The 24,266-nt window shown below is 40.9% G+C and overlaps 1 protein-coding gene across 1 annotated transcript; it reads right to left on the bottom strand.

Annotated features, from left to right (window-relative positions):
* Positions 1-4,106: 4,106 nt before the first annotated feature.
* Positions 4,107-24,015, bottom strand: LOC311006816 (anoctamin-9-like; the record flags this gene model as incomplete). Its single annotated transcript, XM_083999792.1, has 23 exons — positions 4,107-4,223; positions 4,315-4,408; positions 4,504-4,608; positions 4,706-4,850; positions 6,829-6,981; positions 7,613-7,809; positions 8,078-8,175; positions 8,272-8,326; positions 9,628-9,739; positions 9,913-9,949; positions 10,689-10,853; positions 11,612-11,716; positions 12,187-12,269; positions 12,389-12,449; positions 13,367-13,463; positions 13,711-13,845; positions 15,317-15,396; positions 15,690-15,748; positions 15,841-15,890; positions 18,298-18,437; positions 18,537-18,659; positions 22,148-22,207; positions 23,995-24,015. The coding sequence occupies 23 exons, from the start codon at positions 24,013-24,015 to the stop codon at positions 4,107-4,109; spliced, it is 2,292 nt and encodes a 763-aa protein (XP_083855918.1).
* Between the last annotated feature and the right edge of the window lie 251 nt (positions 24,016-24,266).

Raw genomic sequence — 24,266 nt, 5'->3', positions numbered from 1 at the left:
CACACTGACCGCGAATGTTACGCGGCAAAAATGCGGCACAATGCTTTTTTTCGAAGTGAGGTCGATTTTTCTGAGCTTTTGCCCGGCGAATAAACACATCAACCAATCATGTAGCGTGAAAAAGGAGGTACGTCACAACCCCCACGTCAGAACACCATGACAGCTGTTTCAGGGAAAAAAAACAAGAAGTTTTTTTTAAACAGCGTTTCACCGTCTTTGCTCTCACCTCTGCCAGTCAGCACCTCCACCTGCCGTCTCTCTTGCGTGCGGTCACACCACACATACACACACACACACACAAACACTGGCGCATAGTCGCGCTTGGTCGCTAATGTAAACAATGTAGACAACCTCTCAACAAATACGGTTTAGAAATAGCAATAGAGTGTGTTTGCTCTCACCATCTCATAACTTTTATATACTGTCAGGACAGTGATCAGATATTGATCAGGACAGTGATCAGATATTGATCAGTGATCAGACAGTGAGCTGCTGTTGAGTAAAGTTGGTAACAAGACAACAGTGGCATAGCGAATAAGTGAGGGATAATTAACATATTGAAGACATGACGTGGAGGCGAAGAACAACCAGTCGCAAAGTGAAACCTCGGAATATAATCGTCGCATCTGTTGCATATTCATATCGCCACCGGTGTGAATGGTTTTGATGAATTTGTTGAATTTCGTGTCGTTTATTCGTTACGTCCGCAGTGTGAAAGGGCCTTTAGAATTGATTTTAGGGTTTTACTGCTTACTGCTGTTTTTTAAAGTCAGGCTTAATGGTGACATGCTAAAATCCCACGAGCCTGACCGAAGCCTGAGATCCTCCAGCAGGGCCCCCTAGAGGTAGGCTACCTAAAACTCCCCTAGCCACTAAAGGGCTGATTTGCTTTATGCTCTCAAAAATATGATAAATCAGGCTGTCTTGAAACAACAACAATTTATTAAAAACATCAAATTATCGACGTAAATTATAGTCACATTATCACATAGCATTACATTGGAGTCTTGCCTCACCAAAAATGGATAACAAGAACAAGAATTCTTCCTTTTATTCCACACCGTAACCAGTAGAATTAAGATCTTGAGTTCTTTTTGAAGGGTTCAGACATCTGTTGATCTGCTGTGATTCATTTGTCTGAAACAAGAAGATATGAAAATTAGAGAATAAAGAAGTCACCACATCATGTCACATTTACACCTATCTTTAAAATATATTTTGGGTAATTGGACTGCAATCAGCTTTACCACATGACAGTATAGGACTAAATGACACATTGAAAACAGAATGTGATCTGACCAGGCAAACCACATTCAGAGGTGGTCAGGGAAGCAATACGACAACATAGAACATGTATCCACACTAGTGTTGTCACGATACCAACATTTTGGTACCGGTATCGGTACCAACATGTTCTTCGATACTTTTCGGTACTTTTCCAAATAAAAAGAGAACACAAAAAATGTCATTATTGGCTTTATTTTAATAGAAAATCTTAGAACTATAACATATGAATCAGTAAATAATCAGTAAATCAGTAAACAGTTACTGCTGCTGCAGGATTAAAATTCCATCTATATTAATCTGAATTCTTCCTAAATTAAATTAAATTAGTGGTCTGTTTAAAAATGAATATCAACTTGTTTTCTTTGCATTAGCCTATTTGAGGTCTGAAAACACTGCATCTTTTTTGTTATTTTGACCAGTTGTAATTTTTGGGAGAAATTGTTATCAGTAGTTTATAGAATGAACCACAAACGTTAATTTTACTCAAACACACACACCTATTGTTGGTACCAATCTAGTACCGGTATACCGAACAACCCTAATCCACACAGTTCACTTATCAATTCAACTTAGTTAGATCCATTGTGTGCAACTGTTTCAAACCATCAAGGTAGCAGCAAAGGAGCTAGCAGCCATTAGCCAACTGTATAAATCAACATTCTCCACTTGTGCTGCTGACACTCAATTGTAGAAGATGAGTTCTTCCCTGGCTTTGAAAAGCAAACAAACACATTGGGCTCTAGTTTCTCAAATCAGACGCAAGCGCAGCGCAAGTGCACCACGCCAACGGGGTGTGCCCACATGCAATTTTGTCATTTTATATTCTGACATGGACGAAGGAGACAGCGATGCCAGGTGGCCAGACTTCTGCCAGGAGGAAACTGATGTTCTGGTCGAGGAGGTCCAAGCTCACAGTGGCCGAATATATGGTAACACAAACAGACCTCCAAAGACTGATGAAGCAGAAGTCTGGGAGGAGGTTACCGATATTGCTAATCAGATTTGCCCTGATACACTTAGAACTGGTGCCCAATGTAGAAAAACATTTAAAACATTTAGTAACCTATATTTAAACCCTGTGTAACAAAGATGGGTAGTGTGCACAGATCACAACATAAACAAATACCATGCATAACATGGTCAAGGACGCATCGCAGAGCTCCGTGGCCTGGCCCCTTGTCGGCGAGCGTCTCTCTTTTTCTCCTTTCTTTTGAATTTTCTGAGATGAGAGATGGCGAATATATAATGACTATCTGAGGCTGTAACTTGTTAGTTTGCATCACAGTTTCAGCTGTGTTAATTCAGTCAGGTTGAGTTTCCATTACACATGCCAAACACCTTTGATCTGACATCAGATGTGACGGCCCGGGACAATCGAAATCAATATGTATGTGCTGATGGTTGCTGTGATTATTTATTGTATTGAAATGTACCTGACATTCTGGAAACCTGTCTGTGAGGTTTTGGTGATGTGTGCACACTGCGCCGGTCAGCCAAACTACCACTAGACCAGCTGCACTCTGCCCTGCACTGAAAGTAGACCAAGGTTGGAGCTGGAGAGCTTTCAGCGCAGCCTTTTGGCACAAAACTGTCACTGCATCAAGCTGCATCTGTGACTCCTCCACCTGCTGCGCTGCCACACCCATCTTGGCGCACCTCAGTCTGCCAAACTGACCGCACTGTGTTGTGCTGCACGAAACTAGCACTGCGTGGTTTCGCCACCCTGTGCCACCCTGTGCCACCCTGCACCGCGCCAGAAACTAGAGCCCATAACAGCCATCTTCTACTCTGCTTCCCCTGTTTTACTTTATGCTTTTGAAACTCAAACATTCAAGTGTAGGAACAATAAGAAAAACACATTTTTGAGTGGACGGGGAAAACCGATAGACTTGGCAGGTAGTGACGCCTGGGTCGGGGCTTCTTTGGTTCAGCACCGCAAACGTAATAGCTATTACATTTGTGGGAAATGGCGTGTTATAATTTGTAGTTTGTGGGATTATTACATTAAAGCCCCAGTATTTAACTTATTTGGCTTTTTATTAGCAAAAATCAAATATTGCTTTCATACGTATTTCACTGAAGTCGAATCACACCCACATACAAATGAAAGCTTTCTGGTACCTTAGAATGAGTTGTTACAAGTCGTTACAAACACATAAGTGGGCGACGCACCGAACCGAGGCTGCCATGTTGCATCGCCATTTTTTAAGTTGAGTGGCAGCGTGACCGTAGGTAACCACAGAAATTCACGGAGCTGTCGGCTCAGGGAGAAAGTTTTCCAGGTAGCGCCTGTTAAAACTGTCACCACTGTGTAGTGTGAGGAAGGACAGAGGCACTGATGTTGCATTCAGGTGCAGTCAGGCAGACGGCCGTCGGCAAACCAACTGGATGCCATTTTACTCGACGAGAGAAAGGCGGTAAAACGTGGGTCAGGTAAACAATACAACATATTGTCACGCCTGTATTGTTTTGCCTCGTGCTGGCGGACCACTTGTTTACATAGATGCTTGTTTATCCTGTTACATGCAGCGTCTGTTGTCTGTCTGACGTCTGCCCGATTTCACGTGAATGCATCGAGAATACGTTCCGATATGCAACCGCACTGCTAGATGGGGGTAATTCATACACATTATACCTTTAAAAGCTGCAGGTTGTTTTTAAGTTTGTGGACATTATTACATTAGAGGGCGTTACAGGCCTGACAAGTTTTTATAAGCACTGTAGACTTACATACACTTTGGATAAACTAATTATCATGCTCCCACAGTGTGTTGTTCACACAGCTTGTCACATGACTTTTGTCTCATTGTACTGCTCACTCACCGCAGTTCTTCCTTCAGCCTGACCAGTTTGTCAGACTGACGATGATTCTTCACCTGAATGGGATTGTTGGGGACGAACCAGGCTGCTATAAACTTACACACCACCACAACATGCTGAGGAAAAAAAAAGTACAGTACATTTAATTTAAGACAACTCATAGATTCAGATGATCAACGCTGCCTCATCACCATCTGGAGTACAAACCTCAAACAGGATGACGAAAGCAAAACGCACGGCCAGGACCAACCAGAACTGAGACGTTAGGTTGTAGTCCTCACTGCTCCTGTAGTCTCTAAAGCTGCACACATGAGGCAGTTTGTCCTGTTTATCACATTTCAGATCAACTATGCTACATGTTTGGACAGAGCTGAATAAGAGTAAAGTTTGTCTCACCTGCATTGTGTGACATTGAATCCATCGTCTGTGCTCATTTGCTCCGTACGGAAGTGACTACTTGACGCCGTGGACAGAGTGTCATTAATGTAGCCCTGCATGCACCTGCAGCAAAAACAATCAAACAAACGATGAAACACCAAACAGGAACCACTCTGCTGGCTCGTCATCGGGTGTTTGTAGCATCTGAAACATGACTGACTGTGTGTCAGAGCGTCCAACAGCACATGGGCCGTAACGGTAACGATAGACAAGGCGGGGAATAAAGTCTGATGTCACTCCAATGACCAGTCCATTGGCAATGACTGCCAACACGCCGATGGCCTCCAACACCTTCGTCCATATGCCTGCAAAGAGCACACAGAACTGTTATACACTTCTGCTTGAAGACTGTACAGCACGTACTTGTACACAGAAGACAGTCTTAGCACACACACAGTAAAGTGTATTGAAATAGAAAGAGTGTATGAAAAAAAATTTCTTGGTGTGAAAATCGATAAGAAACCTTTTTGGAAGCCACATATAAATAATGTGATAACTAAGATGTCAAAAACCATTGTTAATATTTGATATTACAAGACTATCCTAAACCAGAAATTATTATACACACTGTATTGTTCTCTGCTACTTCCATATATGACCTATTGCACCGAGACATGGGGTAATGCATATAAAACCAACACTCATCCTATTTTTAAGTTGCAAAGAGAGCTATACGAATTATAAATCGATCAAATTTTACAGAACCAACGAATGTACTCTTTGTGGTATTTCCAAAAAACCCAAACAAGAATTAATATTTAACAGCATTGTGTTTCTGTTAGAGGTGTTAACCTGTGGAATAGCTGTGGTGATGAATTAAAAATATGTAGTTCAATTTCCTCATATAAAAATTTAATATTTAAAATATTAAAGCCCCAGTGTGTAACTTATTTGGCTTTTTATTAGCAAAAATCTAATATTGCTTTCATACAAATGAAAGCTTTCTCGTACCTTAGAATGAGTTGTTACAAGTCGTTACAAATACATAAGTGGGCGACGCACCGAACCGAGGCTGCCATGTTGCATCGCCATTTTTTACGTTGAGTGGCAGCGTGACCGTAGGTAACCACGGAAACTCACCGGAGCTGTCGGCTCGGGGAGAAAGTTTTCCAGGTAGCGCCTGTTAAAACTGTCACCACTGTGTAGTGTGAGGAAGGACGGAGGCACTGATGTTGCATTCACGTGCAGTCAGGCAGACGGCCGTCGGCAAACCAACCGGATGTCATTTTACTCGATGAGAGAAAGACGGTAAAATGTGGGTCAGGTACAGTAAACAATACGCCATCACCATGACAACATATTGTCACGTCTGTATTGTTTTGCCTCGTGCTGGCGGACCACTTGTTTACATAGACGCTTGTTTATCCAGTTACATGCAGCGTCTGCTGTCTGTCTGACGTCTGCCCGATTTCACGTGAATGCAACATCAAGAATACGTTCCAATATGCAACCGCACCGCTAGATGGGGGGAATTCCTACACATTATACCTTTAAAGAATATACAAATCTGTTATGAAAGCTGAATGTATGTTTTGTTCTGAAGACATATGGTGTAACTTAGACCATGTAGTTTAAAATTTGCCTTGTTGAAGATGTTTTCCTTTTTTCTCTCCCCTCTTCTTTTTTTTGGTAAAAAGGGTAGACATAATGAGCTTCAGCCTACACCTTTTCAATTAGCTCCATTCCTCATTGTATTTTGTTTATATTAGAAGTAAATCTCATTTGTTGAGATGGGGTTAAATGCTAATCGAATTAACTGAACTGAACTGAACGTACACATACGTACGGAAGACCATATGGTTACACACATACACCAGTTGGACAACAGTAGTTTTACTAACACACACACACCTGTACACAGGATCTGGTCTATCAGACCTACTTCCCTCCTTGATGTAACAGATAGTAACATGTTACTGTATATAAAACACAGTTATATAAAAGGTGACTTCACACAGCTTGTGTACATGTAACAAACATCCAAAAATATTACACACCAAACATTAAGACAGTGTGACATCCTGTGACTAGTAATTGTTGTCAGAACTTATTTCACTGCAGTGCTCACTCTCAGCTGAAGGTGTGGCTGCAGTGTTTCTGGTTTAACAGCAAAATGTTGGGCAGGACTGGTGTGTTTACAGCGTCTGTGCTCTGAAAGACAACCAGCAAGATCCCTAGGCGTGTTTACATCTCTGCTTCAGTGATGTCAAATTAGTGCTGTATCAGTCCACTCCACACAAAACTCTTTCGCTCATACTGTATATTAACAGACATGCAGCTCACCGATGTCGTTAGTCTTCCTGGGAACCAGCCGGCGTTCCAGAGAGACCATTTTGATGGCGTCCAAACGGATCTCAAAGATGTTGTTGATCAGGGCCAACAGGGGAGCAAGAGGGAACGCAGCCACAAATATCGTTGTGAAACTGAACTGGACAACTGGAGCACACAGTGAGAAAGCCAATAACATGAATATTATTCTTTGAAATGTTTAGTTTTGTATATGGTGCAAAAAGCATTGAGCAAGAAAACATTTTTGTTTGTATTGACTGTTGGAAAACTGTTCCAGGTGACGACCTCATGAAGCTGATGACAGAATGTCAGGAGTGTGTAAAGCTGTCATCAAAGCAAAAGATGGCTACTTCAAAAAATCTAATATGTAAAACATATTCTGCTTTGTTTAACACTGTTTTGTTTACTACATAATTCCACATGTGTTCCTTGATCGTTTTGATGTTTTGATCTTACCTCTACAAGTAGCAGAAGTTGTTTTTGTATTTGTGACAATGTATGTTTACACACAGTAGATCTCCACTATCTGAATGTTTTGTAAAGTATGGTTTCTGTAATCATTTGTATAACTATGGATGCAATTTACTGTGTTTGCTGCAATCTGATATATATTATCTACTGTGTAAAAATATATTGTCACAAATACAAAAACAACTTTTGCTACTTGTAGAGGTAAGATTATGAGACAGTGGATTTTAGAACAGCTAACTTTTGTTGTAACATTTTCTGCCTGGAACTGTTAAGTTGTGATGGTCAGAGATACAGAGTGTGGACCTACCCATCTCCAGGAACTCATTGAACAGGCTGAAGGCATCTGTGCTAGCCAGGTGGTAGTTACGAAGCCAGTCCCGAAGTTTGCAAATGTCACATGGTTCAACACATCCCTGTTCATCACGACAGGCCTTCCTGTAGCAGTTGCCACACTTTCTCTCCAGCTTCTTTGCAGTGTTTTTTCTCAAACAGCTCTTCAACCAGCTGAAAAACACAAAGTCTGATGAGTCTGACATGTTTTTATTGGGTTAACAGGACTGACACTACTTTGGTCTTAACATTAATGCACCAAAGGCTGTTACTTCTTAATTCTGAGGAGATTGTCTTGTACTGTATCGTCAATATTGACAACAAAAGAAAAAAAAAAGATTGCTGGAGAAGATGAACAAAACATCAGGGAGTATTCTGTCAACATTGCAGAAGATAGCCAATCCAAGCTCATGTCAGGAGACTTTAAAATGAAAACACTTACGGCACTGTGAACTCAAAGATGTTGTTGAGAACCTGTTTGAGCAGCATGATCACAGCCATCTGGATGAAAAGGTCTGTCAAACAGCCACTGGGATGGCACTAAAAGACACACACACAACACATCTGAGGGTTATTATTACTGTGATAAAGACCTGCTGTGTGAATGTTTCAACAGTAAATTCATCTCCTCCTCACCTCCTCCAGTCTCCACCGAGCGATGCGCACATAGTTTCCTGGATGACCATTTATCCTGTGAGAAAACATCAATTTCATATCAGGTTAACATGGTGACAGGATATCCTGATGGATTATAAAGAGAGCCAGCTCAATAAATGGTGAGGAAATTCAGATATTGATATCCTCATCTTTTTTTTCTTTTTAAAATATATTTTTGGGGCTTTTCATGCCTTTAATGGATAGGACACTAGAGAGACAGGAAATGGGGAGACAGAGAAAGGTGGAATGACTGCGGGTCTGCAGATGGAAATTAGCTTTAGAGCTAAATCTGGCATATTTACATATTGTATGTCCATGAACATGCAGAGTCCCGTTACAAATAAATAAATAAATGAAAAATGAAATGACATGCAGCAAAGGGCCACCGGTGAAATCGAAACAGGGCAAATGACCAAAGGTACATAAGAATTTCGCTGTAATTACTTGTAATTATATGTGACAATAAAGTAAACTTGAACTTGAACTTGAACACTGCAGTGAGAACGATAGCCTCTGTATATGGGGCCTGGTCTAGGCAAGGCAAGGCAATTCTATTTGTATAGCCCATCAAACAGCTTGTCTCAAAGAGCTTTATACAGCATCATAACAACATCCTCTGTCCTTAGACCCCCACATCCACTGAGGAAAAACTCCCAGACGCTCTTTTAACGGGGGGAAAAGTTGGAGAAACTTTCCCACCTCCGTCCCTCCTACTGGCACAAGTGGGAAAGAAGGCGTGAGTGGTTTTAACACAGCCCACTCAGATAATCAAATAAGCCCCTCTCCTTTAAATGCACTGCGGGTGAGACGCACTGCAATTTTGTCGTTTTATATTTTGACATAGACAAAGGAGACAGAGATGCCAGACGGCCAAACTTCTCCCAGGAGGAAACTGATGTTTTGGTCCAAGCTCACAGTGGCTGAACATATAGTATAATGGTAAATACCACTCTACATTGCTACAGTATGTTTTGTTGTTCAGTAATTTTGAGAGATGAGGTTAGGTTTGAGGCCACAGGTGCTCCTGTATCTGTACTCAATGACTAAAGAAACTGAAAAGAAGAATGGGTATTTCACAACATTGTGTGAATCAATTCCAGGTTTAATGGACTGATATATTGACTCATGGATATTTGTGGGGGTAGCCCTAAATCTGACTTCATTGTGACATAGACACTTTTTAAGTACATGTACATGTACATGCATGTTGACAATGACTCATGGTTCAGTGTGGTGATCATTTAAGACACACTATCAGAGAGATATTTATAATCTATATATAAATGTAAGCCATTATTATAATCCTCCTGAAACAAAACCAGTCAGCTTTTTTACCTGCCCAGGAAGAAAGCCACATAGAAGAGTGAAGAGAAGAGAGTGAAGAACTGGAAAGTGAACATCTTGACTGTGAAACTTCTCTCTGTGGCAGCAAATGAGTTTGTCTTCTCTGAAAACACACATACACAAAAGAATACATTTATGCAACAAATGAGATATTTGACAAAATACATTTGAAGTAATACATGACTAGACTTATAATGTGTTGTTCTCTGTTAATGTTAAAAACAACATTTATTTACTAGTGGTTTCAAATAATGTAATCAAGTATAAGGCACTCACCTATTTCGCACAGCTTGAGGGAAACCCATCGGTTTACCTAGAGATGGTTTAAATCAGGACATTAAAGATTTCATAGTTATTACAGTTTTAGAGGAGTGAGGATCTCTAGGTGTCAATGCATTAGAAATTTGTTGAGACCATTTGTTCCTGCATCCGTTCCGACCCGATCCCTCCACCATCAACACCATCCTCATCTCCTTCTGCTGTCCCCTAGATCCCCCATCTCCCCACATTGCCCCCATAAGTGAAGGCAGTCGTGTGTTGTGGGTAGGGATGCTGCAAGATCCTGCCTGATTGCCAATTTCTCTACCATGTAGATTACCTGGCTTTTCTCTGTGTGAAGTACAGTTACTGCCGTAGGCTATTTTTATATATTTTTCTATCCTTGAAATGTTTTTTATTGTGTCACTAATGTGTTCTGCTGCTGTGAGACATGTCTATGGTGGTGAAACCAAAGAGGAATTTAAATAAAGTTTTCGTATTCTTATTTGTGGACGCATTTTCTGTGCCAGAGTGGCCAGAGTTTTTTTTTTTTAGATCATTCTGTCTGTTATTTTGGCCTTGGGGTCATCACAGTTCAACAGTTCACAGTTTAATTAAACATGCTGTCATATTCTAAGTTGCATAAATATTCACAGTAAAATAGTAAAAAAAAAACAGGTCCACACCACTAAAGAGTAAGCACTAATTATACTGACTCAAAAATCACCACATGAAAATATAAATGCCATTGTTTTGTATTAGTGTGCCTAAGGTAGAACATGGAGGAAACATACCCGTGTCATGATCTGAATAGTGACATAGTGCAGCACAGCTCCCAGCATCAAAGCCACAGTGTTGGCATGGTCTTTGATAAACTCCCAGCTAGCCTCGGACATCATTGGCGCCGCCACAATTCGAAACACCACCAGAGCCTGAGTGAGCCCGATGATCAGCATCAGCTGGAACACAAACAAAGACTGACTGTCCATCCACACTTTTTGTGTCATCTTCTTTTGATCTCAGTTATGTGCGATGTTTGATCTGTATTAGCACTGCACATTTTGTGAATATTGCTGTGAAAGTCAGTGATCTGTGATCTGTGCATCTGTGTTTGGACTGCTCTCACTATGGTGGATGTGGTATTACAGGAAGTGAGTTGAGTTGTGGTGCACTCAGTTATATGTAGTTGCTGGGACAGATTTCCTGCAATCAAGCATCAGGTCTTCTTCTCTGCACCCACAAAACTGCTGCTTTCAGATTTCTCTGCTTTTTGCCCAATATCCATGTCTAAATCCAGTGCCAGACCAATAGAAGGCCAGGTGTACAGATGACCACTCAGATAGATTATCCCTGCCTCCTTGGGGGCGCATTCACTTGACTTCTTCCCAAATATATGCAGAGACCCCCAGTTTTTCCCTTGATTTATGCACCTGTACATTCATTAAAATAGCTGCTTATAGTATAATAATAGCCACATGGCATAGCACTCCTCATCACTGTGGTAGGAGAGGACCATATCGCCTGTGTCATATGGAGTGGACATTTAGCACATCTCTGGCTGAAATTGCTATGGCTGACAAAGTCAAGAACCTTAAGTTATTTCTACTCAAATGTTGCTTTAACATCTTTCAAATTGATTCATCAGGTCATATATGTGCCAGGCTGAACAACAGTACTGGAGGAGCTTTCAGACAGTGTCACACTATGTGTGTCTTACCATGAGTGTAACCAGGATGAGGACCAGAGTGCTGCGCAGGTAGGAGTGTCTGAACTGGTTGGTTGTGCAGTTTGGGTCACTGACTATTTTCAGAATCAATTCTTCCTGTCAAAACACACAAAGGCTGAGATTAAAGGGACACAAAGTGGTGTAGCTCTGGCTGCAAATGCACACATTTTAGAGTTGTATAATCCTGGTCAACTACACATTCAACTCAAAACTCAAAAACTCTTGGAAGAATGAGTTCTTCAAAGACTGTTAAAAGCATTACAACTCATGTGTGGCTTCACAACTCGACTAAGTTCAGTGATCGAGGAAGGTCTTTGGTGTCAGAGGTTACGAGTTTTGCCTTAACTGATGCAAACGCACACTGTAATGCTGACTTTCAGGCTGCAGCGCAGGGGGCTGTTGAACCCTGGGTAAAGCTGAGGTTTGGTGTGTTGGGCCTGGGAGCTGGCCACCCTGCTGGCTGCCATGTGGGAGCTAAGTTTCCCCATGGATTGCACCCTATGGCCATCCAGCATTTGTTGTGTTGTCTGTACTGTATATACAGTTTAATTATTTGTGAGCTTTACCTCTTCTTCACACCAGTCATAGACTTTCCACTCAGAAACATGTCTGGCTCGATGTCTCTTCCACAGCTCCAGGAACAGAGTAGCTGAGAACACAGACAAGAATGAAAAGAAGAACTCCTCAGTACGTCACATTATTGTTAGTGTTCATATTACATTAGGCATCACATTAGATCAGACCAGACATCACAGATTAGAAACTCACCCCAGATTGCCATGAACATAGCAAAGGCCACAGTGCCTTCATTGTCAAATAAATGGCTGATCTGTGTGGATACAAACATACCATGGATGACACAAGGAGGGAAGCTTATAAATAATTTATCACTAGGGATGTAACGATATCAAAATGTAACAATATTACAGTACCTCAATAACAAGTCCATGGTACGATATTTGTTGCGGTATTGGCATGTCACAATATCAAAATCTCACCGTACAATAAAACTAAATTTAAATAAAGTAACCTTTGACCTTACCACAGTATGAATTTATTCCTATTTCGAAGGTCCAAAAAAATATTTGGTCAAACTAAAACAGCTTATCTGCCTCCCTCCTTCCTCCTTCCCACCCTCACCTGCCTCCCTCCCTCCCCCTCTCTCACCTGCCTGCCCCCACCTCCCTCCCTCCCTCCCTACCTCCCTCCCTCCCTCACTCCACATCTGCAAAGTCTCTCTCAAGGCTCTAGCCCTCCTACCTGCTACCTGGTACTTTTTTGGTAACACCTCAGCCCGGGTTCCAAGCGGGCAGAGGTGACACTAAAACTTGATGTCAACCGACTGCCTTCCACTGATTGGCCAGAGCGTCGTCACCGTCGTCACCGGAAGAGTCGCGAGCGCGACGTCCGACACGAGAATCAAAACCGCTAATTAAATTAAATAATAAAAACACACCGACAGCAGCGCCCACTGATCTGTACTGAGATGTTGTACAATTTTTGCCAGAAGCACAATCATTTTATTATCGTCCGCGATAATATCAAGACACTTTTCTTATCGCGATATCGCAATACTGCCGCTACCGCTACATCCCTATTTATAACACAGATCAAAAGCAGGAAATAAACTACTTTATATAGCTGCTGTTCTTTTCAATGAACCACTGAAAATTAATCCTGATGTTAAGTTACAGCAGCTTGTTGAAAACAATAGATAAATAGAAAAAAATTACAGTGATGCTTCACCTTAGCGTAGAAGCAGGTGTCGGACAGCCGCCATACTGGACACCGGGCGGTATCACAGCGAGGACACATGATGATGCTAGAGTTACACACTTCTTTACTGAGAACACACAAAGATTCAAAGTTTAATGGGAATAAAAGGTGAGTCACATTGTGGTGATGAGTCAGCTGTTGCTTTTCTGGCCAAACATAATGAAAAGACAGGGACAGCTTGTTATGGCTCCCCTTAAGTCAAATATGTTACCACAAGAAAGTCTTACTCTTTCAAATTCTCAATATTAATAAATATTATTAAATTCAAGTTATGTTCAAACAACAGAATATGTACTGATTTGCAATTAACTCACATGAGAAGGTTGGTGTTAAAAAAGGCAAGTCCATACAGGAACACCAGAGAGCCCAGAGCAGCAGCTGGAACCAACAGCTTGGTGTACCAGCCCAGCCATAGGTAGTAAAGAGCCACCTTCTCTCCAAAGTAACATCTACAGGGAGAGCACAGACAGGAGAACAGATTAATACAGAGTGACTGTGTCATGTTCTATTGTTGTAACATGTCTTCACAGAGGAGAAGCAAGTCTCCATGACCCCCAGTCAGCACCAGAAATGAGCCCTGTGCTCTTTGCGGGAACTCTTGGGTTTCTCTCTGTAATTTGATTAATTGATTAAAATATACATTATGATTTGGCGCTATAAATAGTCGATTTATTTGAATTTAACTGAACTGAACTCTGGTCTAACTCCAAACTAATACCACAGCAGTGTTTCCCCTAGCTTTTTTGCTTTGGGAGGTGAGGTTTGTATGACATTTTGTGTCGCAAGGCAGCAGCAGCAGCAGTAGCAGCAGCGTAAGCAAGGGATCCAGTGCAGAGGGGGGCACACCTGGGATGCCAGGTGGTGCCGGATGGATTGGAGATCCCCTCCCCCCATCAGCATGAAGATCTATTACCTCAACAATATGGTCTTAATGGATTGGAACATCTAGTCCTATCTTTGAACCAAATTGTCATTTTCCAAGACTAGGATATTACTTTAAAAGACACGCACATCCACGATTGTGCACCCAAAGCCTCTATATAAGTGATTGCTGTCTGAAGATATAACTATTAAGACTTATATTAACACAAAAATCCCTTTTACTTCTGCTTTAAGCAGGTAATATATTGAAATATGTTAAAGAAAAAATTGTTTTTAAAAGTACAAGTTCTGAAGAAATATATCAGAAATCATACACAGGTTCTCTTCATTGTTCCATGCTGTTATTAAATTACTGAATATAATAAAGTATTTCATGTAAAAGAAGTTATGATGTTCCTTATTTTATTTAATTTTTCATCGGGGGGTGGGGGGGGGGGTCACCAAAGTTTACAATGGTAAAAATATGGGTCCCTTAAGAAAAAGGTTGGGAACCACTGGTCTATACCATAGGTCTTTACACTCCCAACACTCTGGTTTCCCCATCAGATAATTTCAAGACAACTATGTAGAGTTCTAAACGGGCCTGAAAATTAAAGCCCAACCCAATCTGACCTGCGTTGAAGCCGAGACCCGAGGCGCCGTGACTCACTAGCAAATTAAAAAAAATAGCCTGGCCTGATGCGTCATTTTTGATTTCTAACACAGGCACACTTGAGAATACTAGTGATGATGGCATGATGGTCAAATTATTTTCTACTCTACCAACCACAATGATGTAATGAAACTTGAATGAAATACCTAATTGCATGAGAACCGTGGACCATTAAATCACTTTCTACCAGGGATGACGATGGAGGTTGACTGGCTGATCATCTCAGGAATGTATATATGTATAGCCTGTGAATATATATGGTATATATGTATATATGTTCAGCCCAAACCAGAGCATTCGGTTGGGTTGGTCGGGTTGGCCCGGCCCATTGAGAACTCTACAACTTGTCGCTCTCCCCCTCCAGATTATCAGGTGAATTCACTGACCTGACATCGCTGACCGGCTGTCCCGTAAACAGAGCTGTCCATCGAGCCCACCCCTTCTTCAGCTCCTTTTGCTTCTTACTCTGAGAATAATGTAAAAGATTGACAGGTATCAGAATCCAGGTGTCTTTGGCATAATATATTTTCAACAATATATTTTACTGTTGTGTATAGGCTATATCCACTTTTACAACACTAAGCATCTTTGGTAAATATGAATTCAGTACATCTAATCTGATGTTCATGTTGTAGTTGGTAAACACTGATCAGCTGTGTCATTTAGTAAAATGTAAATATCATCCTGGCTTCAATAACATCAGATAATCAATTTTAAAGGGACATCAGGACAACAGCATTCAGTTAAAGATAACCTCACTTCATGAAGGCAGAACACAGTTTCAAAGACATCTTTCTTCAGCAGTTCGTCCAGGTTCTCTGTGAGAAGAAAAGAACATGTCAGTTATTGAGGTCCATTGACATTGATGATTATTATTAATGGTTTCCTAACTATATGTATGAAATGTTACCTCCTGTGTTGATGAAAGTCTGATGAAGGATAAAATCGACAATCCGGATTCTGGAGAAACAAGAAAACGTTTATATACACATTACTGTACATTCCTGCTTATTTTTGTGTGTGTTTTTCACATCTGTGTTATTTTGCTGCTCTTACAGTCTCGAGTTTTTCATGTTTCCAAAACACTGAACAATGTGTTGTGCTTTTATACCACTGGGGAAGCAATTTCACAATCCAAATCCACAGACTTCATATCAATCAATTCAAAAACAACAGTAATAAAAGCACGTGCAGCTTGTCCTAAAAGTATCTATTATCTAATTAGCTTTGTTTAAAATGCAGACTTCAGAGGGAATAAAATAGTTTTTATATATCTCTTTTTTGGCCAGAGGAACCCTGAAATGGCTGCCTGAATAAAGGCTGGAACGAGTGGTGAAGGGGATGTGAAGGGTCCTTGGTGATGCAGTTTGCTTTCCTTTGTACTGCACAACTGTAAAGTTCTGAAAGTTGCAACTGAGAGGTACCAGTGATTTTCGATGCTTTTTATCCTGTTTTTTTCTGTGAGAGAGTTGTATCATGCAATGTTGAATGTGATGACTGACTCAATGGGTCTCATGAAACGTGAGAAGCACGGATTTGTGTGTTAATCGTTTGCAGCAGAAATTTACGTGGATTTCCACATTCATCAATCTTTTAATAGCGCTGATCTTTTCGTAGCTACTCACAAAATCTACACCTGCTCCTGACTGTGTGTAGCGCTTGTGTGACAAACGACAAGAAATATTTGGAGAGAGAGAGACGTTTTAGGGATCGGACACGCACGAACACGTCAAGGCTCCATCTAATGATGATAATAATCTGATGTAAAACTGGAAAAACTTTTATTCCATAAATGTGCAGCTGATATGCGATGCAAAGTGTGTGTTGCTACACGTTGCTACACGCCATCCTGCGCAATAGCGCAATTGGCACCGGTTTGGATCTGTGACAGATGGCTGGTTTATCTGTATCTATAACCTGCCTATACAACTTCATGTGTTGATACAACCATGCTCCTCTACAGCTGAGGCTGTGAAGAAGAGCCTCCTCCCGTGGCTGCTGTACTTCTGTAGTTATGTGTTTTTTTTTTTTTTCCATGTTTCATATCAAACTATCCTGGCTTTACTTCTTATCTGTTACCTCCCTCCACGCCTTTGATTACCTGTCCCAGTCACACCACGACTAATAGAAGAGAATTAAATATTTTTTCTGGACTCCACTTCACCCAGAATTTTTTTGTACTACAACCGTTTTAGTGTTGTTTAGGCTTCATAAATGCCCGTAGTAGGAGCATATAACAGACTACCCCAAACCAATGGGTGATGTCACGGGTGCAACGTCCATTCTTTTTACAGTCTATGGTGGAGATCTATGCTAATTGCTGATCACTGGGGGCATGCTGGTAGGCGTTCATGATCTTACACATGTGCTTATGATCAAATCTGAGTTTCCCGCAGCGTTCATGAATCTGGAGTAGAGTTTTAGTAGCATGGACTTTTATGTGCAAATCTACACAGATTTAATAATGTTTCATGAATGAGACCCAATGAGTGACCGGTATACTGCTAAAAGTCCTCAGCAGAAACATGCGCTGTTGGGACTTTTTGTGAACCCCATCTGCATGGTGTAAAAAGGACAGGTGGTGGTCTATTTCAGTGCCCAAGTAACTGAAAACAATGACCTGCTCCACCACCTGCCCTTGCATCTTGAGCCAACCCCCATCCCACAAAGAGGGGGTTGTAAGGTGTCTGGCTCCCCCTCAACACAGCTCTTCGGTTTTTAAAAAGTTTGATACCAGTGTGCTCGCCTGGAACCAGGAGGTGAGGGAGTCTACATATTGCCTATATGTGGACAGATAGTGTTCATCTGTTAGACAGACCACCAGGGCCATGCCATCCGCATATTTTAAGAGAGTCAGTCAGTTATTGCAAGTCAGTTCGTTTGTAAAAAATACAAAAGAGTGATAAAACACAACCTTGTGGGAACCCAGTGTTTAAATCCATGCTGCTAGATTTAAAACCAATGACTTTAACATGCTGGGACCTGTCTGATAAAAAGTCCTTAATCCATAGAACCAGTTTTGTATCAACTTGTCATGGCTGAAGGTGGTGTTTATTTACTGTATTAAAAGGTGATGAGAAGTCCATAAAATATCCTCACATACAGTATGTGTTTGGAGAGTCACAGTGCCTCGTCACAGTGAGGAAGACCTATTCATAAGTTAACGTTCCATAGTGTAACCTGTATGTAACCTACTGATTATTTATTTATTTATTGCTGTCTGTTGTCTGCTGTTTGTTGTGGGAGACAAGCAGGTAAACTGAATTCCCCCCTTGGAGACTAATGAAGTAGTCTGAGTCTGAGTGACATAACAAAATGTGAATAAGTGCAGGGGTCTCCATTTTCCTCAATGATCTGTGTGTTTTACCTGGTTGCCTGGGTGACGGCTCCTTTCAAATCTCCAGACCAGTTGCAAGAGTCAGAAACTTTCAGGAGATATTGGTAGTCTTCGAAGGTCTCTCTGGGTGCACGCAAGCCGAAGAACACTTTGTCATCATGAAAAATTGTCTAATGCACACAAAGAAACATTGATGGGTTATTTATCTGAGAATCATAAGACCATTCACTACATTATGTACCAAGTCACAGTTATTTCCAGAGACTCACAGTGACGGTAATGTTTTTCTTCTCGAGCTGCTGGATGAAGGCTTGCTGTCTCTGAGCCTTCAGGTTGTTATCCTCATCCACCTTGTCGGCCACTAGCACATAATCAAATGTCCTGCGGGTGGGCTGTTCAGACATAAAACACAGTTGTAATGGGCACAATATGGTGTTGAAAGGTGACACATCACACCAGTGATGGGAATAACGGTGTTGTAAAATAACAGCATTACTAATGGTGCTAGTTTTTTCAGTAACAACTAATGAGTAATCAAAAAAGTTACTGTTTCCCCCATAAAAGTGTACGTTAGGCTAGTATATACACATTTTTTTTCAGTCCTACAGCCATTTATCTGGAACTAACCAACTCACAGGGACCTTGCCTGTGCGGAGGAATACTGAGTGAGTAGGTTAGTTTCGGTTAAAGGGCAGGTTAGGCGGGTGAGTCATACATATTTCAACATTTTATTAAAAAATTAAGGCAATAGTTATTTTTCCTGGTAAAGTGACTTTTGTAATGTAGTAATAATGTAGTCATTCAGTTACTAACTCAGTTATTTTTGGGGGGAAAGTAACTAGTAACTATAACTAATCACTTTTACACAAGTAACGTGCCCAACACTGCTTCACACCACAGTCAATAGTTAGGTCCTAGAAGTAATTAGTCTCTTTGCATCACTTAATATTTGTTGGTTTCTTACATTTAGCCTGGTGGTCTGTGTTCACTGCTTCATCACTGTTTGCTATCTGTACACTTCAAAGTAAATCCGACCAATATTGTCAGCATCTCTCACCTGCAGTATGGTTGGTTGCTATGGTGCCAGCTGAGCTGCAACCTAAGCAGCTCGCCTAGGCTTATGTTTCAAAGTAACGTTTTTTAGATTTTATAGCGTTTTTATTCTTAGCCTAGGTGTGTTTTTTTTAGCTTTACAGTTTAAGTCAAGGGACATGGAGTGGGTTATACAGCTTTTATTATGCCTGTTACTTGGTGGACCTATCAGTGCAGAGCAGAAGAGCCAGCCGGTTATTGTCTACTCTGGCCTTTACTGAATTTGACGTTGAGCTGTCTGATACATTTCGGACTCATTTTGTTGATGAGATAGAGACTACAGGAAGAATGCACACGTCCAAATCAACTCTTATTATGTTACAGTTTTTCTCAGTCACTTTGGTGCTTTTCTCACATCACTAATAACATTTGCACAACAGTTGGTGCATTTCTCAAAACAATTAGTACAAACTGCAAAACCTAGTAGATAACCTGCAAAAGCGCGTCACTTGCTCAAAATGGATCGTCCATCCCTCATGAAACTGTCAGTGTCATCAACATGAGAAGTCCTGACACCATGGTTCATGAACAAGATAGTCAAACGGCTTTGCCATGTTTTCATTATGACAGTTTATTCTCTAAGTGTTTTCCAATGCAAAAAAAACAGGTCTTGGTGACAATATGAAAATGCTCAAGACAGCACCATGCACTACTTGTACAGCCATGTGAAAACTACAGTAAAGTTACACATTACTGTATTTAGTACATTTGTACAGCATATGCTCTTTACAATTCTAATTTGTTCACAGCATTGTGCAAAAGGAAAATATGTTACAGTTATCTATTTACAACAAACATAAGAAACACCCTTTGGGTAGAGTTGTGCACAATTGTAAACAATATTGCAGTAGGCTACATATAGTAACTGAACCTACAGAGTACTGCATATCCAGACGTTCCTGTCTGTCTGGCCACATGTTTTCATCTACATCACTCTGTCAATTGTAACGAATGAAACAGATTCAATATTCCCAAAGAAAAAAGTGGAAAAACCATCCCTAAACAGAGGAGGAGGTCTCCCATTTAAAATGCTGCCCTTTCATCTGTACCCAGGAGATCAACCTCTAACGACTCTCAACGATCGTCGTTCACCAGGGTTTCTCCTGACTGTTGTTCCCCAAGTGGCACAGGACTCTAACGACTGTCACATGGGACCCCAACAATGGTCAAGTGAAACCAGTACCTTTGTACACAGGTACTCTGGTGACCACTCCCACAGAGGTTTACTGTAATACCTGGGTCTTACTCCACTGTCTTAAAGCAGATATCAGCTTCGCGGCCGTTTCGGCTAATGCTGCGTTCAAGGCAGGCTTTTGAAACCGTAAGTTACAGCTTCAAGTCACAACTACGACTTGGTAGCGTTCCAGGTAACCCGTAGCTCGTGTTTTTACCATCCTGTTGTCTGTGAAAGTTCCCTATAACGGCCACTCGTAACTTCCGACCCGTGAACTCGTACCAGATCGAACTGGTATGACTTCACAGGAAGGAAAAACACAAAGTACGAGTTTCTTTGAACGCACCATGAGTTAGCAGCCCCCGCCCTTGTCAGGCATCAATTGGTCCTCGTGCTACGTCACCACATTCACGCGCATCCCTTGGCTGCACACACAGCCCTTCATGCCGTTCTCTCTCCTCATTGGATAACACTTGTATCCCACAAGGAAAATTTTCTCCTCGGGTTACAGCAGAGCAGAGTGACGGAGAGACTCGTGTTTAGGCTGAAATACTTCATGTAAGTGATTGCTGACGGAAAATAGGACTATTTAGGACTTATATTAACAAAAACATTCCACTGATATCTGCTTTAAGTCTAGCTAGTGCGGACCAGTGAGACTTGTTGCGTACAAACTGATGAAGCCCCTTGGATAAGAGGCGAAACGTCTCCCCAGACAAATACAAGTCCAGTTGCCTACGATTCAATTTGCCCAGAAAATATTCCCAAAGACATTGTCATCCTTGCATTGTATCTCTCTCAACCTTATGTCATTGTTTGCAATCACCATTACACAAATGTCTTCCTCTTGTTGCAGAGTAAAAAGGACCCTCTTCCAGCTCTGTGAGGTTGTCTTGTAATCCTACGTGGTGCAGAGTAAAATTACTGTAATGTACAGTACACTGCATCAACCCATATTACTGTGGAGTACAATACTGTAAAAGTGCTTCCCACTTGTAAAATGCTGTAGTACAGTACCATACTGTAAATATGGCAAATCTTTACTGTAAGTAGGTTGCTGTAATACACTACAATACAGTAAATCTGTACTGTAGTAAAGCTGTAAGTCCAAATGTAAAATGTAAATAGTTCTTGTCCCACTGTAAGCTTAATAGAGCTGAATTACTGTACTGTTTGAATAATTGAATTTACAGTGGCTCTCCCAACATTTAAAATTAGTTTGACAGATTTTGACAACTAGTTCAACAATTTTGTATGTAATGACTCAAGCAATGAAATGAGGACTATTAGTTTTATAGGGAACGGCTATTCAGCATTCATAAGTATAGTTCATTTTGACTGACATGACATAAGCAAATGATGATGTTATAAAACAGCAGAGAATTGTATTAGAGCAACTGATACATGTCCAACAGCATTTGCAATTTGTTCAGAGGAAGGAGAAATGCTACTATGATGTGCACAAATGACTAAATGTTGTGGAGGTTGAAGTAATAGTTATGAGAATCTTCATTTTAATCTGAGAAAAGCACCAAAGCGACTGAGAAAAACTGTATTTCAGCCTCTTTTACCCACTCAGAGAGAGGGGTGAGAAGGAGACAATCATATTCTTACCACTGAGGGCAGTAAAGGTTCCGTGCCATCTCTCTGTCTGTCCCACAGCTCAATGTCTTCCTTTAACACACAAATAATGTTAACATTACAACTATGAATACTGTACAGTACAAACACGTATCAGTGACATATTATAAACAATGAAACAACAAGAGAACAATTTAAATCCTGATTCTCTGATCCAGTCTCGTTCCTCTGAATCATTTCCTGTTTTCATAAATGTTGCTGCCATGACATTACTGGTTCAATTTACTTACTTTAATAGATAGATAGATAGATAGATAGATAGATAGATAGATAGATAGATAGATAGATAGATAGATAGATAGATAGATAGATAGATAGATAGATAGATAGATAGATAGATAGATAGATAGATAGATAGATAGATAGATAGATAGATAGATAGATAGATAGATAGATAGATAGATAGCGCAGAGGTCTTGGTCCTTCTACCAACTTGAGGCCTTTGACCTAGTGGAGACTTTCTTTCTCATAGACGTCAGATAAGGCATATCTAAGGTGGCCAACGGCATTGTCCTACTACCACCAGGACTAAGCCTATGACATCTGAGTTAAAACTGTTATCTGGTATATATCTATAGAACTTTGTCCTGAGTTCAAAGCAGATGACTATCTTTAAAGGGATAGTTCATAGCTGCTCAGAGCTACACTACGGAGGCTAATGGGATTTCTTGGTCTTGAATCCAACAACTCCAAAACGCTCTGGTGGACAGAGCTGCACATTCACCACGCTATGAGATAATAACGGAACGTTACGAGACGGAGCCGTTTTAGAGGTAAATGTATGCAAAACCGCTGATGTGCGTTGCCTTCAGGGACAGTTTTTCAGCAAGCAGTCTCTGTATTTACCTCAAAAACATCTCTATCTCGTAACGTTCTGTTATTGTCTCATAGCGTGGTGAATGTGCATATCAGAGGTGGCCAACGGCATTGTCCTACTACTGTACCACCAGGACTAGGCCTATGACATTTGAGTTAAAACTGTTACCTGGTATATATTTCTAATGCACACAAAGAAAAGTTGATGGGTTATCTTAGGATCATAAGGCAACTGAGGAAACAACTGCTGTATGTTTCTCTGAGTGTCTGTGTGCATTTTTCTTTTATATTTCACATCAGTGTTTCTCACAGCACACAGGACAAAATGTTATGGGCAGTTTCCCTTCAAGCTCCTGAAACACAAGAGCTTGAAGTGAAACTGTCCATAACATTTTTTCCAATTACTAAAATGAAGGTATAAACTGGATAGAGTTAGAGAAGACAACTTTGAGTTTTCTGTTAGACACACAAAACACTCAGCGGATATGACCCAATTCAAAGGCAACAAAGAAATGTTTACAATGATTAAAAACACTGACAATCTGGGTATGGAATTCATGGAAATGTTTGGGTAACACAAAGTAAAAACACACCTCATTATACAGAGTATAAATCTAGTTGTTTTTAGACATTTTAACATGTAAAACCTGCAGATTGTAACTTTAATTGTCAAGTTATTAAATAACTTATTTGGACACTTGGTCGATTCTCACTACTTCCTGACATCCCTGAAAAATAAAATATTATGAAGAACAATATATTCTATATTAATATTGTGCCTGTTTGTGTCTACTAAATTCAAACTTGCACAGCGCAGGGAAAATTACGTTATGTATTTGACCCATTAACATGCACGAGGGACGGACGACGTCACAGAAAATAGGTCTAATTGTGTTTGTGTGTGTACCTGCGGAGGGAACCCTGTAAGCCTGGACTGTCTGCGGCTGCTCGACAGTTTTCTGATAACGTCAACGGACATTTACACCCAAATAAAATGTGTTTACCTCGACCTTCTTGAAGAACATGTCGACTGTTGACTGCTGCCGTGAGCCCAGGTCCAGCGTCCAGCTGCTGTGTCCGTTTCATCAACGTTACATTTACTTTCACTGTCGATTTCCATAAGCAAATTCCTGGACCTCGTATCTCCTCTCCCCACTTCCGCATTCTACAGGTGAGCGCTGTATGGTGCGTGCACAGGTATACAGGTAGGCTATGTCAAACCTCTGACGTCAGGTTTTCAAAGATCTGATGAGGCGTTCAATGTTCCGCGGAAAAG

This window comes from Trachurus trachurus (assembly GCF_905171665.1).
Source record: "Trachurus trachurus genome assembly, chromosome: 3".
NCBI classification, from domain to species: domain Eukaryota; kingdom Metazoa; phylum Chordata; class Actinopteri; order Carangiformes; family Carangidae; genus Trachurus; species Trachurus trachurus.
This window is presented reverse-complemented; position numbering and strand designations above follow the sequence as displayed.